General features: G+C 42.2%; 2 protein-coding genes across 2 annotated transcripts in view; one reads left to right on the top strand and one right to left on the bottom strand.

Moving 5' to 3' along the window:
- LOC112249853 (cyclin-dependent kinase 19-like) overlaps window positions 1-3,083 on the bottom strand; it is a 61,957-nt gene extending 58,874 nt beyond the window's left edge. The window contains exon 1 of the mRNA XM_042321614.1: window positions 2,831-3,083. Within this exon, the coding sequence (XP_042177548.1) occupies window positions 2,831-2,958 (128 nt within the window). The 5' untranslated portion in view covers window positions 2,959-3,083. The remainder of the gene's footprint in view (window positions 1-2,830) is intronic.
- Window positions 3,084-4,354: 1,271 nt separating this feature from the next.
- amd1 (adenosylmethionine decarboxylase 1) lies at window positions 4,355-23,857 on the top strand. Its single transcript, XM_024419940.2, has 9 exons — window positions 4,355-4,669; window positions 9,721-9,807; window positions 12,960-13,086; window positions 16,553-16,655; window positions 16,848-16,890; window positions 17,232-17,376; window positions 20,113-20,205; window positions 20,413-20,568; window positions 20,714-23,857. Exons 1-9 carry the CDS (start codon window positions 4,560-4,562, stop codon window positions 20,846-20,848), a joined length of 999 nt encoding a protein of 332 aa, XP_024275708.1. The 5' UTR covers window positions 4,355-4,559; the 3' UTR covers window positions 20,849-23,857.
- The last annotated feature ends 1,466 nt before the right edge of the window (window positions 23,858-25,323 follow it).

The following is a 25,323-nucleotide window of genomic DNA, read 5'->3' as shown; positions in this document are numbered from 1 at the left end:
CTCACTTCATATTCATCGACAAACCCACTGGCTCCAGGTCATCTATAAGTCTTTGCTAGGTAAAGCCCCACCTTATCTCAGCTCACTGGTCACCTTAGCAACACCCACCCGTAGCATTCGCTCCAGCAGGTATATTTCACTGGTCTTCCCCAAATCCAACTCCTACCTTTGGCCGCCGTTCCTTCCAGCTCTCTGCTGCCAATGACTGGAACGAATTGCAAAAATCACTGAAGCTGGAGACATATCTCCCTCACTAACTTTAAGCATCAGCTGTCAGAGCAGCTTACCGATCACTGCATCTACACAGCCCATCTGTAAATAGCCCATCCAACTACCTCATTCCACAAATTGTTATTTATTTTTGCTCTTTTTGCACCCCATTATCTCTACTTGCACATCATCATCTGCACATCTATCACTCCAGTGTTAATGCTAAATTGTAATTATTTCACGACTATGGCCAATTTATTGCCTTTACCTGCCTAATCTTACTACATTTGCACACACTCTACATAGATTTTTCTATTGTGTTTTTTTTCTCGTGTTATTGACTGTACGTTTGTTTATCCCATGTGTAACTAACTCTGTGTTGTTGTTTTTGTCGCTCTGCTTTGCTTTATCTTGGCCAGGCCGCAGTTGTAAATGAGAACTTGTTCTCAACTGGCCTACCTGGTTAAATAAAGGTGAAATAAAAATGTAAAATTAAAAAACTTAATTGTTATGGCGTATACCTCCACTACACTACTTTGATAAGCATTGTTGAGATTAAGAAGTGAGTATACGCAATGGCCACAAAAAAAATACGTATTCCTGCGTATACCCTCCACTACACCACTGAGAGACACTATCCAGGATGTTTAATACTAACTAAATAGAGTGGGCAATGCTATCAATAGCCTAGTAGCCTCCATTGTTGAAGCCTACAAATGACATGAATGAATACGAAAGCTGTGAAAAAAAACCGACTGCTTTGTCAGACTACTCGAATGACAGGTGAAGCTACCTGTACGAAGGCGCAGGAAATGCAAGGAACGGAACACCAGAAGGCCCTTTCACTCCAGAAGGCCCTATGCCAGATCACCAGAAAAGTCACCCTCAACTGTTTGATTGCCATTCAAATTGTGCAATCAAACTGCTGCTCATGCTTCGAGGCGATATTTATTTATAACAATGTTTCATCAGGTATCCCATATCCCAGGTGGGGGTGGAAGGTCCTATATATAGGGGCAGTACTCAGTGTCATCACTTCCTGAAACAGGAGGTAAAAAATGTATAACATAGTTTCACAATATTACCCACTGGGGAAAAAGGAAACTTTCTTGGACAAAGTTCTGGAGGGTGGACAATGTGCTCAATGCAGCTTCATGTACAAATGCAACTCATTTACCCACCCCCGCACAGGACAAAGATTTAAGATCAAGGGCCTGATTACCTGCATGTCCGCCAATGTTATTTACATGTTGAAATGTCCTTGGTGGTCTGTCTTACATTGGGAAAACCCATAGAAGCCTTAAGACATGGATCAGTGAGCACCACAGCAATATTCAGACAGGTGAGACAAAAAATCTGGTTGCTGTTCCTTTTGTACAAGCTGGACATCCTATTAGTTCTCCGAGATACATTGGAATAGAAATGGTCAAGATGTCATGCAGTGGAGAGGACATTGACAGGAAACTTCTTCAAAGGGAATCTTTCTGAATCCACAGGCTCAACACACTCTCCTCTTGGCCTTAATGAGGAGTTTGACTTGAAACCGGTTTTATAGTTTCAATATGTCCAAATTGTGTTTTTTAAAATAATATTTTGTGTATGTATATTACTGTAAATATTGATCACATTTCTTATGTACGATCATATATTTTGATACATTGAATGTTTATATTGTGAAACTATGTTATATATTTTTACCTCCTGTTACAGGAAGTGATATCACTGAGAACTGGCACAATATATAGGACCTTCTAACCCCACCTGGGATATGGATGCCTGATGAAGACCTAAGGGTCGAAACATTATAAAAAAATATAACCTGGGAGCATGAGCAGCAGTGTTTTCCGTGATAGTGATCTACCCTTCTTAAAACCGATATAGGCTTATATTTACACTTTCCCTCCAATTTGGGGAGACACCAGATGAGCCAGGCATATCATGAGATTGGTGCACAAATGAGAATCAAACACAGCTGTATCACTTGCTTGCTGCAGGGAGAAAAAACTAACATTTCAATGGTATTTTCAATTATCCCACATAAATGTTGGTGACATTGCAAAGTAAGTAGGTCAATTAGGAACAACAGTACAACTTAGAAAACTATTAGAAGTGTACTTGTGATATGGGTATTTTATCCATATGTTATTAGAAACCAGTAATACTACAGTAATAGCCAAAAATAAATATGACTATATATACACCTATTTGTTTTGCATTTAAGCACCAAAGGGAGTTTAGCATTACATCGAGTTCGACTATGCAAGTGCTCTTGAGAGAGCTTGGCAATAATAGGATGATTATTTTAGACTAAGCCAAGTTGAACAAGATCAGAGAATATCATTACGCCTATACATTCCTACTGGCGAAATAACTCATGTTGAAAGTAGCCTGCGCTTCCATGAACAGTGTGTCAAATAATAAACATCATCACTGTGTTGTTGTGGGGGAGGACCGTTGAGTGAGTGTGTACATGAAAACAAAAACACAGACACTGGCAGCGCTCAGGGTAGTTAAAATCTATCCTCTGCTTTGTCCAACGTGCAAGGAGATATAGCCTAGTCTTGATAAGGCATTCTGCAATCAGTTTATTGAGTACACAATAACGTTATCTGAATCTTACCCGTCTTTGCGCTTAGCTTTATAAACGTGCCCGTAGGTGCCTCGACCCACTTTGCAACCTTCATATTCGAACAGATCTTCTACCTTCTCTCGTTCGGCTGCGAGCTTTGTTTTGAAGTCGTAATCCATTTGAACCCATAAATATTTCTTAATTTACAATAAAATAAAATATTAATTATAACATGCATTAATTAAATAATATGGTCGTTTTATTCCCCCACCATTTCCTTGTTTGGGATTTTGGTCTGCTCCGCTTAATGTTCACTGGCTCGTTGACGTTTCTAATTGACACGCAAGGCTTTCTGGGGAGCGTAGTTTACAAAAGCATTAGCTTGCCTCATCAACATGGAAGTAAAAGGTCTGTGAAACTACACTCCGCATTTCGCGCTGCGTTACTGCACTTGCGTACTCATGAACGCGCTCAGAAAATGTGTGGATCAGTTGTAACATTTCATGTTTTGTATACAACAAATGTGTAATCCTTTTGAAGTTTGAGCGAACATGTGCAGGTCTCCAATATATGTTTGAATAGAAAAGAGGTATATTGAAGTAGCTTCAACTGGAGGGATAGGTTGTACTATACAATCCCACCTGTGACATCTATTAGTTTAGCCTTTTGCTTTTATACAAGAGAAGTAGGCTACATGTAGCAAATCTGCATGTAATATGTAATCTGTAAAAAAATATGCATATGCAATCATATTACACTATTATGACATCCACCATAACTCGTTTATGAAGAACAGAAGTAGGCCTAGATACCTTTATTAATTATATTTATTATGTTTATTTGGCAGGGACAATGAACAACAAAAGCATGTCCCAGAGCACTGAGAGAACATGTGTCGCACCAGATTTAGCTAATAGCTCATTTCCATCTGTAGTCCCTAAAACGTCTAGACATCGGTGAACATCTAGACATGGAAACATTATATACAAAACAGAAAAACAGAAATACACCATACAGTTAAAAAAAAACAGAGATCAGGACATAGAAACTTGTTTCAACACAGAAGTCAAAACAATGCCCATAGAATCACATTGCTATTGGATAGAACATGTAATACACCTATACGAAATAAATATAAAAAACGAAATATTGTACATAGCCCAATTAACGCATGTATTGAAATTACACCTATGTATATACTAATGTGTCTTCTATTGCATTACAATTCAGTAGGCCCTAAGGCCTTTTAAGTTAAAATCAATGAGCGCATGACTGATTGGACTTCATAAAAAAAAAACATCTCAGTCGAGAAGGCTTTGAAGGTGCTACATGTTTTGAGAGCAGACGGGAACAGTTTACCTGAACGCAGAGTAGCGTTTATTATCAGGGAACTATGGCATATCTGCCAATTAAATGTGTTATCGTTTAAAATTGGAGATTGGCAATGTACAATTTTGTCATGCTGACAGTTGCCACTGCCAATCGCCACTTCATTAGCAAGAACCCAGCAACGTGATTCGACTAACGTGGGGGTGACGTTTTAGGCTGGGTGAATAAAACCAATACGCGTCCCCTTTTCTGCGCTTTACACAGTATGGCCGGCGATATTAGCTAGCACTTGCTTTACAGTATTCTCTGTAAAAGGGAAGACGGTTAAACCAAGAAATTACACCTGGATTGCTAAAGGACTGTACTTAATAAATTATAACGATCAAACAAGGGCTAATTAAATTGAAAACGTAACCGACGTTTAATTTCTGTTGGTGTCTGTTAACTCACGATGGAAGCGAACGGTGCACACTTCTTCGAGGGAACCGAGAAGCTGTTGGAGGTGTGGTTCTCCCGGCAAGATGAGATCAAAGGAACAGGGGACCTCCGTACCATCCCAAGGTTTGTGAAGTCGAGATGTGATTAATACATTCTGCCTTTGGCTAGCTAGTTAACTAAGCTACTAACATTAGCCCCCGTACTCCAGAAATCCGTTCACTCAAGAAGACTGGATGGCGATTCAACCCTCAACACGCGCTAGAAAGAAACATTGTAACGAGGATTTATTTATCTAGTTAACTGGGCCCGTTATTAAAGACTACGGTTATCTCGTAAACCACAATCTTTCACTGACATGTCATGTGGTGGCTAATGTGATCACGCAGTGCTAGCCAGCTGGTTAGCTAAATTCAGATAACATCGCCACTCATGAATTACCATCCCCCACACTGACCACCACTAGCTTGGCATTTGCTTAGGGAACGAACGCGGTAGCCGAGTCATTCATTCATGCGGTTCAGTCAGCTGCTGACTAATGCCCGCTACTGCCATTCATTAGCTCTCCAGTAATACTAATTATTCAATGTTTAGAAACGTATTTGAATATTGCATGTACCATCAATGCAATGTTAGGTATTCCAATTTGCAAGCTAGCAAATTGTTTTGGCAAGAAAAGTGGTCAGATTGGGGTGAGTTTGACAGCGCGGGTTTTTCGCATACTGCGCATGCATTGGTGTTCGATGTATCCATGCTAGGGTGATGATCTCAACATGTTGCCCACGGGTTTGATTTGACACTAAACACGCTAAATAGCTCATCTTTATGCAATCTTGTATCTTATGTAACCAGGTAGCTAGGTAAGTCTACAACGCAACTTCTGAAGTTGTTGGTGTCATTGTGTATCTTCTGGCTAGCTGTAGTAATTTTCCATTTCACTTCTCTGCGTCACGATGTGGTACTGTAGCGCCTTGTGGCCACCGCGATCTATTCTCTGATATGCCGCATTGGCAATCATGGTCTCTCGCCGCTGAAGATTTACAACATCTGCAATGCACAATGAACGAAGGCCATTAACAGACTAAAGCGTTAGGCAAGCGATATCTACAATTATACCTGATCAGTTTGAGTTGCTTGCCAACCACTTAGCTGAGAAGCCAATCTTTACAAGTGTAATTTACCCAATCGTGATCAATGCAATAATGAATTTTAAATTAAACTAACGTTTGTAGTTGCTGTTACTTGTACATATCCATGCATGGGGCCATCTAAATTGTATTTACAAAACCCTTCAAACTAGGCCTATTTGCATTGCCCTAATTAGTGGTGTAAAAATACTTCAAAGTACTACTAAAGTCGTTTTTTGGGTTCTGTACATTACTTTACTATTTATATTTGACAACTTTAAGTTCATTACCTGCCCAAAGAAAACAATATACTTTTTACTCCATACATTTTCTCTGACACCCAAAAATACTCGTTACATTTTGAACGCTTAGTAGGACAGAAATTGTCCAGTTAACTAACTAATGGTATCACGAAAACAACATCCTTGGTCATCCCTACTGCCTCTGACCTGGCAGACTCACTAAACACATGCTGCTTTCCTCAGTTATGTCAGTGTTGGAATGTGCCTCTGTAAAAAAATAAAAATAAGAAAAGTGCAATCTGGTTTGCTTTAATATAAGGGATTTTTACTTTTGATACTGAAGTATATTCATAACCAAATACTTTTGGACACTTACTGTATATTACTGGTTAACTTAACAGAAAATGACTCAGGTCATCTTTACTTTTACTCAGGTATGACAATTGGGTACTTATTCCACCACTGGCCCTAATATCTAATAAAGAACACGTGTCAACCATGTTGAATTATTTCAGTGCTCTTGTTTTTAATACGATTTGGAGTCCTCATTTTTATTTAACCATTATTTTACTAGGTAAGGTGACTGAACACATTCTCATTTACAGCAACAACCTGGGGAATAGTTGAGTCAGGTGAATGAGCCAATTGGAAGTTGGGGATGATTAAGTAGTCATGATCAGGACCAGATTGCAAATTTAACCAGGACACTGGGCTAACACCCTTAATCTTACGATAGGTACCATGGAAGCTTTAGTGACCACTGAGCCAGGACACCTGTTTAATGTCCCATCGGAAAGACTGTGCCCAATCACTGCCTTGGGCACTTGGAATGTTATTTTTTAGACCAGAGGAAAGAGTGCCTCCTACTGACCCTCCAACCACTTCCAGCAGCATCTGGTCTCTCATCCAGGGACTGACCAGGACCAACCCTTCTTAGCAAGCAGTAGGATGCAGAGTGGTATGCTTGTGGCCTGAACCTTTGCTGCCAATCCTCAAATATTTGACTTGAATAACTTGTTGACAAGAGGCCACTTCTTTAAGGTTCCTCAAGGTGTCTGCATGCTTCCCAGTCGAAACAGCGTAGCGTTTGCATACATTAGTACTCAATTCTGTGACCGTTTTTGTTAGTTTTGGACTTGGGTGAATATTTGTTTGGCTGTTTGCTGGATATTTATGGGAACTGGAACAGGCTGTTGTAAGTGTTGCTCCAGAGTATCCCATACATGCTCAATGAGTGATGTCTGAGTACGGTATGGAGGCCATGGAAGAACTTTTACATTTTCAGCATCCAGGAATTGTGTACAAATCCTTGCGACATGGGGCCGTGTATTATCATGCTGAAACACGAGGTGGTGGTGGCGGATGAAGGGCACGACAATGGGCTTCAGGACCTCATGATATCTCTGTGCATAAAATACAATTGTTCGTCCGTAGCTCACGCATGCCCATACCATAACCCCACCACCACCATGGGGCACTCTGTTCACAACGTTGACATCAGCAAACTGCTTGCCCACACAACGCTGTCTGCCCGGTAGAGCTGAAACCGGGATTCATCTGTGAACACATTTCTCCAGCGTGCCAGTGTCCATCGAAGGTGAGCATTTGCCCAATGAAGACGACGAGCATGCAGCTGAGCTTCTCTGTGACGGTTTCTGCAAAAAGTCTAACACAGCAGGTGGCTTATAGTAGGGAAATTAACATTTTAAATTCTCTGGCAACAGCTCTGGTGGACATTCCTACATGCCAAATGCACACTCCCAGAACTTGAGACATCTGTGGCATTGTGTTGTGACAACTGCACATTTTGTGGCTTTTTATTGTGCCCAGCACAAGGTGCACCTTTAATGATCATGCTGTTTAATCAGCTTCCTGACATGCCACACCTGTCAGGTGGATGGGTTATCTTGGCAAAGGAGAAACTCACTAACAGGGATGTGAACAAATTTGAGCGGTAAGCTTTTCTGCTATTTTAATGTCCAGCTCAAGAAATATGGGACGAACACTTTACATGTTGCTTTTAATTTTTTTTGTTCAGTGTAGTAATGGTGTGGCAATTGCCATAATATAAGTCCATTCCAATACATGTGATTTCATTGAATGATAAGGACTGACATGGTTCTTCACCTGCCTCTGTGGCAAGGTTCATGGCTACTGTTGCCAATCCAAGGGAAAGCCAGGGTTTTCATGGTTAACATATGGTTAGGAATGACGACGGTTATTAATTTACAGCCAAGGAAGATTAACAGATCGGAGGCAGTGGATCCTGGATGCTGGACGCCTGCCAATGTCCAACTAAGTCCACAAGGGCATCTGATTCACAGATCTGTACCTTACACCTGCCTCTGTGCCACTGTCTTTCTCTGGGCTGAGTCACAGCTAACTTTTCTTATGGTCAGCAAATGTTGGTGTTTAACATTTCTCTTGGTATGGATGTCCGTCTGAGGATTGTTAATCAGCACACCTGCCACTCTAATGGGGGAAGTTCACCTCATTTGACCTATATTGTGGGTCTATTAATACAAATGGTGTTTCACATTTTATAAGAGAAATAGTTCCCCAGATAGACTGGCCATGTGTTATGTTTTGAGAGGTGCCTATTGGCATTTATTTGCTGTGTTTTATCTAGACTTTCCATCAATACACTCGTCTGGGGAAACTTGACACTTCGTAACTACATTGTTCATGTCACACTGAGCTGACACAATGCTCTTGACGGTGACTCGTATCAATATGATACTTGACAGATGTTACAAGGGGTTTTTAGGGAAAGGTGTGATGCTCAAGAAACTCATTGACCCCCTGAAATAAGTCCTGGTTATGTAAAACGATCTCGCAATCATGCAGTCTACAAAGTCTTGCTCAACAGGACCATGGTAACTGATTTTGTGACCTGGTAGAATTATGCGCTAAACCAAGGATGGGGAAACTTGGTGGGGTGGAGCCCACAGTCAACTCCTGGGGGGTTGCAGTGACTTGTGGGTCTGCGTAGACACATCCATACCCACGCGTGCGGTCACCCCGACTGAGTTCTTCAAATATATTTATTTTGTTTTTGGTAATTGATCTGCGGGCCTACACGGACACATGCTGCCAGTTTCCCATCCCTGAGCTAAATTATTAACTTCTATTGACATCTGTATTTAAACACTACTTGCAGTTGAACAGGATCTCAACCATGATTGATCTACATATCTTTAACTGTTGTGGATGATCATAGTCAGCACGAGGCCTAATCCCTACAGTTACTACCTAGAAGCGGTGGAGAAACTGAATTGTCATCTTCTACCTGTTGTCTTGTGAGCAGGCTGTTGCTTAATAGTAGCCTATAGTAGAGCAGGGAGCCTGTTGTGCCAGAGTGCACCTGCCTGCGGTTTGCACTGTTCCAGGGAATGCCAGGGCTCTGGACCCGTTTCAAAATCAACCTGAATATAGTACTGTAGATTTTCTTTTCACTGTTACTAGCCTCAAACATTTAGTTATGTAAGTAAAGTGCGTTGGTTAGGCCTTTAAAAAAAAATCTAAAGCAAGACATTAATTGTTAGACAGCCCTTATGGTTTGTTGGCAGATTAATTTCACTGTCTATTTAGTCATCAGTCACACCAGTTAGACACCCCAAATGCCATGCCCAGAATTGTGAAATGATTAGCTTAATATAAGATTGTTATTCAAATTGTCTGATGGCACTAGAACTACAGTTTAGCCTCTGACAGTTGCTTCTATTTTTAAAAAGCAAGTCTTGAACTATTAAATTGAGTGCTGCAGTGTTAAAAAAACAAACATGAACAAATGCTTTTTGTCTTTCAGGTTTGAGTGGGACAAACTTCTGGAGAATGTGCACTGTTTGATCATAAGTGTGACAAAGACCGACAAGCAGGAAGCTTATATACTCAGGTGAGTAGCGACCGAATCCCTGTTCTGTTTACCACTGTCACCTTGGCTTGTCCCCATTTCAGAAGAGAGCTGGGATTGCGTCATCTGTAATCGTCTCATTGTGAATGGCTGCATGGAAACTCTTCTCTCCCCCAGGGTGAAAGGACTGACTGAGCAGAGCTCTTTTTAGATCGCTCAGGTCTCCCTGGCTGTTCTGAAGCTCCTAATGACCTGGGTCTTATCTGAGCCCAGTTGGATGGGTGAAAGATGGCTAAATGAGCACCCTGGCAGCACACAAGCATATAAGGCACAAGTTGCCAATTTAGGTTCCTAGGAATCAATATCTGATGGTGAAATCTGCCCTTTGTGACACCAGTGTACTCTGACTGGTCTTTGGGGCAAGTCATTGCCAGTAAAAAGTACATGCCTGACCCTGGGTGTTAGTCTGGCTGTGGAGGCACTCTCCGCTCCCTCTGCCGGTTAAGTCCCACCTACAACCGTCTGGTAACGAGGGGTAGGGTTGATCTGTCTAGCTGTTGCACAGACCTCGACTAGGCCGGGGCTAGCACAACAGAGTAGCGTTCTCCTTCACTCTTGAGGTTTGTTATGTGAATGGGACAGTGCTGATTCAGGGGAGGACTACCTGTGACAGCTTTCTGCTTGACTGAAAGTAGACAACATTGTTGTTGTAATCCTACATATGCCCCACACACTTCTTCCTTCTCACTAGTAGTTCTGGAAATGACCAGAGGCGACACAATATAATCACAATGCTTAGTTGGCAATACAATATGTATTGCAATTCGATACTGGAATTTTGTTGATTCGATGTTCCGAACATATTGCTCACTATACACGGAGTGTTACAAACATCAGGACCACCTTCCTAATATTGAGCTGACCTCTAAGGCATCGTAGCTGGTCAGTCTGTCATGGAAAGCACATGTTCTTTTAATGTTTTGAACGATCAGGGAATACGTCTGCTGCAGAGACGAGAGCATTCAACTAGTGCCAAAAATAGTGATATTTTCAATGAGATACCATAGGCTATATCGCAAAAAATATACACTGCTCAAAAAAATAAAGGGAACACTAAAATAACACATCCTAGATCTGAATGAATGAAATATTCTTATTAAATACTTTTTTCTTTACATAGTTGAATGTGCTGACAACAATCACACAAATTATCAATGGAAATCAAATTTATCAACCCATGGCGGTCTGGATTTGGAGTCACACTCAAAATTAGTGGAAAACCACACTACAGGCTGATCCAACTTTGATGTACTGTCCTTATGACCTCCCTACAACGCCTGGGCATGCTCCTGATGAGGTGGCGGATGGTGTCCTGGGGGATCTCCTCCCAGACCTGGACTAAAGCATCCACCAACTCCTGGACAGTCTGTGGTGCAACGTGGTGTTGGTGGATGGAGCGAGACATGATGTCCCAGATGTGATCAATTGGATTCAGGTCTGGGGAACGGACGGGCCAGTCCATAGCATCAATGCCTTCCTCTTGCAGGAACTGCAGACACACTCCAGCCACATGAGGTCTAGCATTGTCTTGCAGTAGGAGGAACCCAGGGCCAACCACACCAGCATATGGTCTCACAAGGAGTCTGAGGATCTCATCTCGGTACCTAATGGCAGTCAGGCTACCTCTGGCGAGCACATGGAGGGCTGTGCGGCCCCCCAAAGAAATGCCACCCCACACCATGACTGACCCACTGCCAAACCGGTCATGCTGGAGGATGTTGCAGGCAGCAGAATGTTCTCCACGGTATCTCCAGACTCTGTCATGTCTGTCACATGTGCTTAGTGTGAACCTGCTTTCATCTGTGAAGAGCACAGGGTGCCAGTGGCGAATTTGCCGATCTTGGTGTTCTTTGGCAAATGCCAAACGTCCTGCACGGTGTTGGGCTGTAAGCACAACCTCCATCTGTGGACGTCGGGCCCTCATAACACCCTCGTGGAGTCTGTTTCTGACCGTTTGAGCAGACACATGCACATTTGTGGCCTGCTTGGTCATTTTGCAGGGCTCTGGCAGTGCTCCTCCTTGCATAAAGGTGGAGGTAGCGGTCCTGCTGCTGGGTTGTTGGCCTCCTCCACGTCTCCTGATGTACTGGCCTGTCTCCTGGTAGCGCCTCCATGCTCTGGACACTACGCTGACAGACACAGCAAACCTTCTTGCCACAGCTCGCCTTGATGTGCCATCCTGGATGAGCTGCACTACCTGAGCCACTAATGTGTGTTGTAGACTCCGTCTCATGCTACCACTAGAGTGAAAGCACCGCCAGCATTCAAAAGTGACCAAAACATCAGCCAGGAAGCATAGGAACTGAGAAGTGGATTGTGGTCACCACTTGCAGAAGCACTCCTTGGGATGTCTTGCTAATTGTGTATAATTTCCACCTGTTTCTATTCCATTTGCACAACAGCATGTGAAATGTATTGTCAATCAGTGTTGCTTCCTAAGTGGACAGTTTGATTTCACAGAAGTGTGATTGACTTGGAGTTACATTGTTGTTTAAGTGTTCCCTTTATTTTTTTGAGCAGTGTATATATCTCCCCCCCCCCATCAGTACTCACTAGCTATACTTCAGTATCTCCAGACTGCAGTATAGCTAGTGTTCCTTGTGCTCCTGCCTGGGACTAGTCTGTAACTAAGAGACAGATGACTAATGATAACCCAGCTATGTTTTCTCAAGGAGTCTGTGGGCCAGAATTCTAGACTGGCTTGCCGCTGTAAACAATTTCAGGCCCATGATAACAGTAATGCACTAACGCCCTGTGGTTGGTTTTGAATTCATGCTCAAGGCAGACTGTTAAGCTGTTTGTAGCATGTGCTGCTTTAGGTTTACCCTGTGTAGAATCAATGGCCAGCAGTCACCAGGGTAATGCCATGCCTGGCTGTCAGTCTGCCACGTAATGGTGTCTTTAATTTAAAAAAACTCTCCAGGTGTCTAAATAGTACACGCTACTTAGCTGGAAGGTATCGAACCTGAAGAACCCTACTTTTTCCTTTTGACAGTTGTACATGCATGTTGGATGTAAATTGAGCTCATGTAAAAAATTAAAAAATAGCCTTAAGGCTATTTAACTAACTTGTGATATGTATGTAACGCGTATAAAACTCATAATATTGCTCTTCTCCTTCTGTCCCTTTTCAGTGAGAGTAGCATGTTTGTCTCCAAGAGACGTTTCATTTTGAAGACGTGTGGAACCACCCTCTTACTGCAAGCACTGATGCCTCTGCTGGAACTGGCCAGGGAGTACTGTGGCTTTGATGCTATCGAGGTCAGTGTGACGCGCGCTCACACAGGGTTGGGGAGTAACTGATTACAAAAAACTAACTATTCTGTGACGTTACCAGCAAAAATATTGTAATCAGATTACAGGTAGTTTTGCAAAATCGGATGACTTTTAAATTCAAAAAGCATGTTTGTAAAAATCAGCATTGAAAAAAGGCAAATGTTTACATTTGTTCCATCTTGAGTCTGACCAAGTCAGAGACCACTATGACGGCATACCAAATACGTTCGCTGGATTCCGGGAAAATAGCACGAATTTGCACCAGCTGATGGTGAATTCACGTAGACACTTAGCTAAATGCTAACGAGTGAGAACCAACTGTATTGAGTGAAATATAAAAGGAAAATTTAGTGTAGGGCTCAAATGTTCCATATGCACAAAGCTTTCTCAAATTTTGCGCACAAATTGGTTTACATCCCTGTTAGTGAGCATTTCTCCTTTGTCCAAGATGATCCATCTACCTGACAGGTGTGGCATGTGAAGAGAATCAAACAGTATGATCGGGATGTATTCAGAGCCCGTGGCTTTTTCAACGTTTTGTTACGTTACGGCCTTATTCGTTACGGCCCAGCCAGAACACAATCGAACATCTCTGGAGAGATCTGAAAATAGCTGTGCAGCAATGCTCCACATCCAGCCTGACAGAGCTTGAGAAGAATGGGAGAAACTCAAATACAGGTGTGCCGAACTTGTAGCGTCATACCCAAGAAGACTCGATGCTGTAATCGCTGCCATAGGTGCTTCAACAAAGTACTTAGTAGGGTCTGAATACTTGTGTTAATGTAATTAAACCTGTTTTTGCTTTGAGTGGCTGTAACAAAATGTGGATAAAGTTGAGTTCGGAGTACTTTCCAAAGCCACTGTATACATGCTGACTGCAGGAATGTCCAACAGAGCTGTTGTCAGGGAATTAAAGGTAAATTTTTCCACCATAAGCCACCTCAAAGGTCTTTATATAGAATTTAGTACGATGTCCAACCGCAGACCGTGTAACCATGTCAGCCCAGGACCTCCACATCCGGCTTCTTCACCTCTGGCATCCTGAGTGGGAGGGGCTTGTTCAGGATTATTTCTCTCTGTAGTGAAGCCCTTTTGTGGGGTAAAACTAGGTGGACCTGGCTACCAAGTGGGTGTGTCTATGCCCAGTCTTAAATCCATAGATTAGGGCCTAATGTATTTCAATTGACTGATTTCCTTATATGAACCAACTCTGGATAGTCTTATAGTTGCTTTTTAAAATATTTAAAGTATAATTTCAAAGACTGGGCAAATCTAGCTCATAAAGTTAAATGAGCATAGCTAGTAGCTACCAAATGTCAATTTCTATGAGTGAACAAGTTTTTTAAATGTTATTCATTTTTTTAAATATTTTTTTCCTAATGAACAAAGTTGTGATGCTGCTCTTCCTTCAGAAAAGCATGCATGTGTACACTGAGCAGAGTAGACAAGAACGGGGGGTTGGACGCTAATAAGATCAGGGGGGGAAATGGCAACCCAGATGACTCATCCAGAGCTCTTTGAATTCTGTCAGAAAGCATTATAAAATATCTGATGGCAAACAATTAAGTAGTGAATTGCATAAGAGTCTTAACTTAATCACCTCATGTAAGCCGCACAAGAGACGCGGATAGATATAGAATGCTATGGCCTCACCACCGCCTGCTTTCTCCGGTTGTGCTATTTACAAACTATGGTAAGCTTCATTTGACAGGTTAATTGAACACAATCTGCTTTCTCCTAATGTATTGCACAATGTGGCTGCAGGTATTAACTTAAAGTAGCTACAAATGGTTATTTTATTTAAACATTTCAAATAAATAGTTTACGGTATTGATGGTATTAAAAGAACTGTGGCTTTTTCAAAATTACACTGTAGGGTAGCCTAGTGGTTAGAGCGTTGGACTAGTAACCGAAAGGTTGCAAGTTCAAATCCCGAGCTGACAAGGTACACCTGTCGTTCTGCCCCTGAACAGGCAGTTAACCCACTGTTCCTAGGTCGTCATTGAAAATAAGAATTTGTTCTTAACTGACTTGCCTAGTTAAATAAAGGTTAAATAAATAAAATACCTACATTAGTGCTGACCCCATTTTAGTTGACTGGTGGATTGTCTGTTCTAGCGATACAATTATGTTTAGTTGGGCCGTTGCAAAGTATATAAATGTTTATGGAACATCTTGACTCTGTCAGTGGACTAATCCATTGCAGAGGCCGCAATGTTTGGTTACCATAATTTCTTAATGCATTCAATTTATTACTCATATTTTACAGTTATATTGAGTGCATATGTTTGCAGAGAGCACAACCTAGGCTACACTTTGTTTTATTCCATTTACGTGTTGTCAAGGTGTTCGTTGTGTTTTGTGTGCTCCTGTCAATGTTGAGTAAGGACGCACACCTGATTAAGCATAGAAGTAGGCCTAGGCGATCTGGCCTGCATGCAAAGGTATGCTTACTTTTGGATCTGATTGTCTTAAACTCACTACCGCTAATGAGCTGCGGAGGTTCTCAAAGTACTTTTAATTTTTTTAAAATCTCAAACAGCAAGTAAAGGTTGTTTTTACATCCATTGAGAATGACAATAGTTCTTCCAATGTAGCTTATTTTGAACAATCTTTCCAGGTCTCACCCTTTCAATTACCACCAAGTGAGGAAAAAATGCCATGATCTGATCAGGTGGAAATGTAATCAAGTAGGACTACTTTATGACACCTCTGTCCAGGGCTCACTGGCGCTGTTAACTAAGGGTCCAGAATATTTGATACAATGTTGCAAGTTTGTTAGCACAAGCTTTGGGCTGGACCAAGTTGATCGCATGTTTAAAGTTCCTTGCAGACAGGCCATATGCAGCCAATGTGATTTATTTGTGTTCATACCCCTTTGACTTATTCTACATTTTGTTACAGCCTGATTTTCAAACTGGATTAAATAAATGTCTCTCCCATCTACGCACAATATCCCATAATGATAGTGAAAACATTGTTTTAGAAATTTTTGCAGATGTATTGTAAAGTGAAATGCAGAAATGTAAATGAAGTATTCACACCCCATTGCTATGACATTCCAAATTTAGTTCTGGTTCGTCTAATGTCCTTTGATCTTCCTTGATGTCACGACAACTTGATTTGGAGTTCACCAGTGGCCAATTTTTAATTGTTTGGACAGGATTTAGAAAGATATACCTGCCTATATAAAGTCCCACGGTTGACGGTGCATGTGAGAGCATAACCTCTACCATGACGTCCAAGGAACACTATGCATGCATACATACAAACCAAATGGAATACCATTTTATGTACATGTTCATAAAACCAAAAATGTGTACACTCATAAATGTTTTATAAACAATGTTACGCATCAAGATGTTATGTTTGTACATTATACCATCTTTCTTTGCATTGATGTTATTTTGGACAGGATGGGTTAGTTCTAACATGTCCTTGCAACCTACAGAATTTCTTCTATTCTCGCAAGAACTTCATGAAGCCTACCCATCAGGAGTTCCCTCATCGGAACTTCCAGGAGGAAGTGGAATTTCTCAGCCAGATTTTCCCAAGTAAGTACTATCACCCACGCTCAATTCAATTCCTCAACTCTAATCACTGGAGTCTAGGAAGAGTGTGTTAATGCATGGATGGGGCGAGTCAGGGACGCTATACAGGCTGTCTTCATATGCTGTTCTCTAAGCAGGAGGTGTTTGAGACACGGGCACATAAGATAAAGAAATGACATGATCTTCCTTCGACAGATGGAGCAGCGTACTGTATGGGACGTTTGAATTCTGATTGCTGGTAAGGTCCCCCCCAATTATGCTACTGTTTCATGATCTATGCATAGTCACTTTAACTCTACCTGCATGTACATATTTCCTAGACTAACTGGGGCCCTTGCACATTGACTCTGTACTGGTATCCCTTGTATATAGCCTGCACATTGACTCTGTACTGGTATCCCCTGTATATAGCCTCCACATTGACCTGTTGTATTCGGTGCATATGACAAAATTAGATTTGAATATACTCAAGATACTGTTCCATTAACGAGACATGAATTAATAATTGCCGTTGAACTTTAACTCCACTGTCCAGTGCTGCTGAATGTGGTCGTTTTCCTTTACCTCGTTTCCCTGCAGGTACCTGTTTACTCTGGATTTGCCAGAGTTCTGGGAGAATAAGCACGCAGATCAGACGCTGGAAGTTCTGATGAGTGACCTTGATCCAGCAATTATGGATCAGTTCTTCATGAAAGACGGTGTTTCTGCAAATGATGTCACTCGTGTAAGGCCCACACACTAGCAATGTTGGGTATCGTTATTTATTCTTGATTTCACGAGGGCTCACTCAGTAGGCCCCTTCAAGGGGACCTGTTCTTATGACATTGACCTATTCTGTAATGATATTCACTAGTAAGGGCACCGATATGGAAAGTATCAGTCAAATTTTTCGATACGATATTGATATATTGGTTTAAAAAAACAATGCAACTGTGTACATTTTTCACTTCCACATCTCTGAAGTAGAGACGACTGCTTGTTGATTGCCCATTGGGCCAGACTTGAATTGTCTGGGAACCTACCCAAGCAGTTTGTTTTCAATCGGAAGCTTATCAACTGTTGCTGGCTCATCAGCAGGCAATTAAGTACAATAAATTGACTAGGTCCCTATAAAATCTGCATTGCTGACGCAATCATGGAATCCAGACATGATCTGAATTCAATCTAAAAACATGTATTGCTCTTAGTAGGAAATGTTAAACAGAGTTGATCAGAAAATGCATTCATTTGCCCAAGTTAATCATAAGAAACTAATAAAATGCGTCAGCGATTTGTATATTCCTTCAACTTTCTGTAATGGCACAGGAATGTCTGTAGTGCTTGCATATGTCTATACTTTGTGTAGCTGTTAACCTTGTGGTATAGATGGCAAGGCTTTCCCTAAAACCTGGCAGAATATCATCATGATTGTCTGGATAGTGGCCACTTGTTTTGCAAACTCTGCAATCGCATGAGTGCTATAAACATTGCTGACCAAACAAGTATATTGCTGGTGCACACTTTCATTAGGGTGAACTTTACCCAAAAATGTATCTAATTTCAGAGTTCAAGTGGTCTCACGGTGCAGTTTAAGCATGGTTATGGACTTGGAATATGCTATTCTATTTTTTTAAAGGCATTTTTACCTGGGAAAAAAATGGATCACAAATTTTCTAGGGCCCTAGTTGACAGCCTGTGAGTTTTGTGAAAGGGGTTTTGTGCATGCAGGAACAGTGTATGCTTTTATTTAAAAAAAATGACATAATCATTTAGGTAAATGAGAGGAAGGCCCAAATATCACTGCCTTGCGCCTATCTATATGAAACTATCAATATCGTATTGAATTATCGCTATTGGTGCCCACCAGTAATATTTATGATAGGAACACTATCATAAAGCTGACTATTCATCAGTTGCTGTTTTGTAGTGCACTATATATACACTGCTCAAAAAAATAAAGGGAACACTTAAACAACAATATAACTCCAAGTCAATCACACTTCTGTGAAATCAAACTGTCCACTTAGGAAGCAACACTGATTGACAATAAATTTCACATGCTGTTGTGCAAATGGAATAGACAACAGGTGGAAATTATAGGCAATTAGCAAGACATCCCCCAATAAAGGAGTGGTTCTGCAAGTGGGGACCACAGACCACTTCTCACTTCCTATGCTTCCTGGCTGATGTTTTGGTCACTTTTGAATGCTGGCGGTGCTTTCACTCTAGTGGTAGCATGAGACGGAGTCTACAACCCACACAAGTGGCTCAGGTAGTGCAGCTCATCCAGGATGGCACATCAATGCGAGCTGTGGCAAGGTTTGCTGTGTCTGTCAGCGTAGTGTCCAGAGCATGGAGGCGCTACCAGGAGACAGGCCAGTACATCAGGAGACGTGGAGGAGGCCGTAGGAGGGCAACAACCTAGCAGCAGGACCTCCGCCTTTGTGCAGGGAGGAGCAGGAGGAGCACTGCCAGAGCTCTGCAAAATGACCTCCAGCAGGCCACAAATGTGCATGTGTCTGCTCAAACGGGGGTGGTATGAGGGCCCAATGCCCACATGTGGGGGTTGTGCTTACAGCCCAACACCGTGCAGGACGTTTGGCATTTGCCAGAGAACACCAAGATTGGCAAATTCGCCACTGGCGCCCTGTGCTCTTCAGGTTCGCACTGAGCACGTGACAGTCTGGAGACGCTGTATAGAACATTCTGCTGCCTGCAACATCCTGCAGCATGACCGGTTTGGCGGTGGGTCAGTCATGGTGTGGGGTGGCATTTCTTTGGGGGGGCCGCACAGCCCTCCATGTGCTCGCCAGAGGTAGCCTGACTGCCATTAGGTACCGAGATGAGATCCTCAGACCCCTTGTGAGACCATATGCTGGTGTGGTTGGCCCTGGGTTCCTCCTACTGCAAGACAATGCTAGACCTCATGTGGCTGGAGTGTGTCAGCAGTTCCTGCAAGAGGAAGGCATTGATGCTATGGACTGGCAAGCCCGTTCCCCAGACCTGAATCCAATTGAGCACATCTGGGACATCATGTCTCGCTCCATTTACCAACGCCATGTTGCACCAGACTATCCAGGAGTTGGTGGATGCTTTAGTCCAGGTCTGGGAGGAGATCCCTCAGGAGACCATCCGCCACCTCATCAGGAGCATGCCCAGGCGTTGTAGGGAGGTCATACAGGCACGTGGAGGCCACACACTACTGAGCCTCATTTTGACTTGTTTTAAGAACATTACATCAAAGTTGGATCAGCCTGTAGTGTGTTTTTCCACTTTAATTTTGAGTGTGACTCCAAATCCAGACCTCCATCGGTTGATAAATTTTATTTCCATTGATAATTTTTGTGATTCTGTTGTCAGCACATTCAACTATGTAATGAAAAAGCATTTAATAAGAATATTTCATTCATTCAGATCTAGGATGTTATTTTAGTGTTCCCTTTATTTTTTTGAGCAGTGTATAACATTTTTTTTTTTCCAGATGAGTGGAATTCGTGACCTGATACCAGGTTCTGTGATTGACGCCACAATGTTCAACCCTTGTGGATACTCAATGAATGGAATGAAGACTGATGTAAGTGGATCTTGTAGACTCTCTTAACCAGAGTGATTTCAGTTAGTGCATTCAACTTAAGATGGCTAGGTGAGACAACGCATCGCAATCGTATCAAGTCCAAGTTTCCCTCTAGTATTTATCAGCAGTCTTTTTTTTGTCTTCTGGCTCTTTATTAAATATGCCTTGGAAGTCATTTTAAAACAAATGTATGTCTTTATCTTACAGGGAACTTACTGGACGATTCACATCACTCCAGAGCCAGAGTTCTCCTATGTCAGCTTCGAAACCAACCTCTCTCAGACATCTTACGATGATTTGGTCAGGAAAGTTGTGGACATCTTTAAGCCAGGAAAATTTGTGACTACGCTGTTTGTTAACCAGGTATGTATGTCCTCGTTCGAAATGGGTCTGTTGCTTGTGGATGTTTGACTCTATCTTCCAGAACGTTGCACTCATAAGTCACATCTTCAGTCTTCACTGTACTTGGCATTTTCAATGTTAACTTCATTTTTATTTTCTGCCACAGAGCTCCAAATGTCGCAGTGTCTTTTCTTCCGCCCAGAAACTTGAGGGGTACAAGCGCCTCGACCGCCAGTTGGCCCAATTCAACGATTACAATTTTGTCTTTACCAGTTACGCCAAGAGCCACCAGCAGAGTTGAGGATTAAGAATGAAAAAGAAGAGAAAGAAACACTGCTACATAGCAGGGCGATGTCCCCACTGCGGCCATCTCTCTGCCCGAGCAGAGAGGCACAGTCCCCTTTGCTGCCATTGTTATTCAGGATTTATTGGTTCCGACAAGGCCGCAGGCCCTACTAGTGTAGCCTCCAGTTTGAATTGTTGTACCTATAACTTAGATCTCTTGCATGAAAGCTCTCTTCTCTGTTTAGATATTCTAGCTCACTCTTGCTGTGATCTTGAAGTGCATGTAGAGGATTTAAACACTCTCTGTTTGTTGCTGGCCAGCCTTGCCTCCTTGCTGCAGGTCTCCCCCCTCATTCCCCACAGACAGGGCTTCCGTTCCCACTAGTCCAGGGCCCTGACATGCTCAGATGGGTCCACTATTTTGTGCTTACTGACAGTTGAAACACGCCTCTCCACACACTCTTCCTTCCTCAACTGATTTGCTGCAACATCGATCTGTTGCCAGTTTGTATCCTTTTTGGTTTTGACTTTTGAGTGCACTTTAAGAACACATTGTTTTCAGCCAACTGGAGCAGGACTCCTCAATACCAAAACAGGAAACGGCAACCCTTTTTTTGTCTTCTAGAATGTTCATGACTTTGGTCTTTTATTGAGTGATTAGAAGCATGTGAGCTTTGGGCCATATAGCATAATTGTCAATTCACGTCGGAGTCTATCTAATGAATTCCTTGTCAAATCAAAATGCCATACTTTATTAGCTTTGCACTACTGGAGGATTTGCTAGAGGCTGACCGCTAGGTCAACATTATCTAGTTGTTCTTGGCAGTAAACAGCACTGCAGCCAAATTCCTGCTAGAATTGGGTCAGAACGCCAAGTCTGCCATGCTTCTCTCCACCCCGACAATCATTTAGCTGTTGACTGTGTCCTCAAATGGAAAGGCTTTAAACTTGTCCCAGACAATAGTATGTGTTAGAGCAAATAATTTAGGATGTCCAGTTGGGTACATCACGGTATGGAATGTGTAACATATGCACTCATATACCCAGGCTCATTCTACAGTATACTGTACCAACAGGATGGCTTTGGTGGTTAGAATTCCCTGTGGTTTTAAACTCATGTATGCATTCATGAAAATATTGATTTAGAAACAAACATCCAAACTTAAATGGAAGAATCAGTCGCGTAAGAACGAAGGCTGTGAGAACTGTGATTGTAGAGGGCGTTGTTTAGACAGAGGAGCCAGTTAAAGTGTTTTATATCTGAATGTTAATTGCAAGGAGACCTAGTAGACCCTTTGTAGCTGTGGTGTGGGCCAGAACTGCCCTCTGCTGTCCAGCATGGTCAGCCATTGTCGTCCCGCCCACCCCGTTGATATTTGAAACTAAGGGGTAGGGGACGTCCCTAGGATCCTGCATAGCACTACTACCCCCCCAATATAGCAGACACTGTCATCTGGCCCCAGAACCATGCTTGACATAGGTGCTGATGGCTGCACAGTGTGGCCCTGAATGGAAATAACGAATCACACTCTGCTTAGTACAGTTGTGGCCCAGCAAAGCATTTTCTTTTTCTAAACAATGTACCCCCCCATACAGGAGTCGGTAAGCACACAATAGAGGCCCACCAATCTGAGCATGCCAGGGTGATCCCGGATCATTCCACACAACTGTTGCATAAACTGCCATTTTATAAATGTTATTGTGGGCAGGCATTTTGCAGTGAATTGGTCCGAAATGTGACTTCATTGCAGTTTTTTTGGCGTACCATCAATGCCCTTTTGTTTAGTGAGAAAAATCCTGTGGCACAGGTGACTACTAGTTCTGTATTGCTTGACAGTGTAGTGTGCTGCTGTCAGTTTCTCCTGTGTAAGTAGATCAATGTGCTTCACCTTGTTTAATCAGCTCATGTACTGGGGCATTCTGATTTATTGAGCAGGTGGGATGGGGGTTAATACATATGTTTAAATAACATGCATACATACAGTGCTGAAGGCATGCCCTCACCTATCTGGTTAGTATATAGACTGAGAGGTTTGTAATTTGAGAGCGGATTTTGATAGGATGTTGAGGATTGTTCTCCATTGGCTGGTCAGTAATGTTCATGTTGCTTCTACTGCCAGCGAATGCAGATTGAGTTTAATTTGCAGACAGCTGGGGTGGACAGGACTTTATTCTTTTGGGACTGCAATTTCGGGCCTGCCTTCAGAACTCCTGGGGGTTAGAACTGGCGCTGCTTTGCCCAGCTAGTTTAGAAGGCCCTTAGAACATCGGAGTCCATCACATGATGGTATACTGTAGTTAACAGAAAATTGGGCTTTCTTTCTGAATGTGACAGACATAACAAGTGGACCACTAGAATGAGTACTTCAGTTCATGTAAGGACCTGGGCAAAGTTGACAATTGGAACGACTTGCCTCCAGTACATCTGTGGCTTTTGGAATGGTTTAGCATTTTTTTTTTTTTGAGGACCAACTTTTGCCAATAGTCTTTATCTGAAATGTTCTGACTCATGTCTGAGTGACCAGCCTCCACTGTTCTAGGAGCTGTATTGACTGGTTTAGGGAATAGACACCAGCACTGTTCACAAATAAAGGTAACTTTTGATTGCTTTTGGGTCAAGTCCTATTTGGACTTGATCTGGGTAGTCCTGTTGGTTAACCTATTTTTTATTAAAGTCTAATTCTTTTTCTCAATACCATTTTTACAAACATTTTTGTAAGAAATGCATTTTTGCCTACTTCCAACTTTGTTTGTTTACCTTTTGTTGTAAAACCAGTGTTCCAGATGTATTTGTTCTGAAGCTGAGGGGATTTTTATTTTTTGAACAAGCTAATTTCATCATGTATTTTGTTTGCCTTACCAAGGAAAAGGTCAACTCCTCCCCTGATGTGAGAGGGTGCAATTGCAGGATGTACTGAAGGGAATGTTTGCTGTTGTAACTCTTTTGCTGTTCTTTGGATGGTCAAGATGTGCTTAATGTATCTGTACTCTGAGCTTGATGCTTTAATAAAAAAAATGGCTCTTTCTCCTGTGAGTTTGTTGGTCAGCATGGGGTATTTTAGGTAAAGCATTAAGGCCAGTTCACCATGTCATTCACTAAAACTAGGAAACAATTCCAAATTGTTGACTGCAACTTGACTTCAAGAAGCTCAAACACAGACTAAAACAATTTCAAACCTTGCTTATATTTGTAAAAGGTCACATTGCTCTGTGTGGGAATACTTTGTATCTGATTTCCAAAATGAAAGTCACTTGGTGTGTCCAAATTAATATTTACAGTAAATACATAGTCAACACCTTCAAATGAGTAGTTTCGGCTGTTTCAGCAGCAAGCTGTAATGACAGGTGTAGAAAATCACACAGCAGTTCATTCTCCATAGACAAACATTAACAGTAGAATGTCCTTACTGAAGAGCTCAGTGACTTTCAACGTGGCACTGCCATAGGATGCCACCTTTCCAACAAGTCAGTTGGTCACGTTTCTGCCCTGTTAGAGCTGCCCTGGACAACTGTTAGCGCTATTGTGAAGCAGAAACATCTAGGAGCAACAACTGCTAAATTGTAAGCCACACAAACTCAGAACGGGACTGCCAAGTGCATCAGGTGTAAAAATGGTCTGTCCTAGGTTGCAACCCTCACTACCAAGTTCTGCAGTCTGGGACTGTTTTCATGGTTTGGGCTAGGCCCTTCCCTGTTTCAGCATGACAAAAAGTGAGGTACATACCGAAATGGTTTGTCAAGATCGGTAAGGAAGAACTTGATTAGCCTGCACAGAGCCCTGACCTCAACCCCATTGAACAGCTTTGGGATGAATTGGAACGCCGACTGCGAGCCAACATCAGTTTCCGAACTCACTAATGCTCTTGTGGCTGAATGGAAGCAAGTCGTCAGACCGAAAGACAGATTTCCAGTGGTCTAATGTCCATTGCTCGTGTTTCTTGGCCCAAGCAAGTCTCCTAGTAGTGGTTTCTTTGCAGCAATTTAACCATGAAGGCCTGATTCACGCAGTCACCTCTGAACAGTTGATGTTGAGATGTGTCTGTTACTTGAACTCTGTGAAGCATTTATTTGAGCATCAATCTGAGGATGGTAACTAATGAACGTATCCTCTGCAGCAGAGGTAACTCTGGGTCTTCCTTTCCTGTGGCGGTCCTCATGAGAGCCAGTTTCATCATAGTGCTTGATGGTTTTCGCGACTGCACTTGAAACTTTCAAAGTTCTTGAAATTTTCCAGATTGACTGACCTTCATGTCTTAAAGTAATGTTGGACTGTCATTTCTCTTTGCTTATTTGAGCTGCTCTTGCCATAATATGGACTTGGTCTTTTTCCACCCCTACATTGTCACAACACTAATTGTCTCAAACGCATTAAGAAGCAAATCAATTCTACAAATGAGCTTTTAACAAGGCACACCTGTTCATTGAGATGTGAAGCTGGCATCAAGGCAAAGGGTGGCTACTTTGAAGAATCTCAAATATAAATATATTTTC

This window comes from Oncorhynchus tshawytscha, linkage group LG05 (assembly GCF_018296145.1).
Source record: "Oncorhynchus tshawytscha isolate Ot180627B linkage group LG05, Otsh_v2.0, whole genome shotgun sequence".
NCBI lineage: Eukaryota > Metazoa > Chordata > Actinopteri > Salmoniformes > Salmonidae > Oncorhynchus > Oncorhynchus tshawytscha.
This window is presented reverse-complemented; position numbering and strand designations above follow the sequence as displayed.

Coding starts and splice junctions, on each gene's coding strand:
- amd1 (XM_024419940.2), top strand. CDS start 4,560: ATGGAAGCGAACGGTGCACACTTCTTCGAGGGAACCGAGAAGCTGTTG. Junction 13,087..16,552: donor GTGGCTTTGATGCTATCGAG/GTCAGTGTGACG, acceptor TGCAACCTACAG/AATTTCTTCTATTCTCGCAA. Junction 16,656..16,847: donor TCTCAGCCAGATTTTCCCAA/GTAAGTACTATC, acceptor TTCCTTCGACAG/ATGGAGCAGCGTACTGTATG.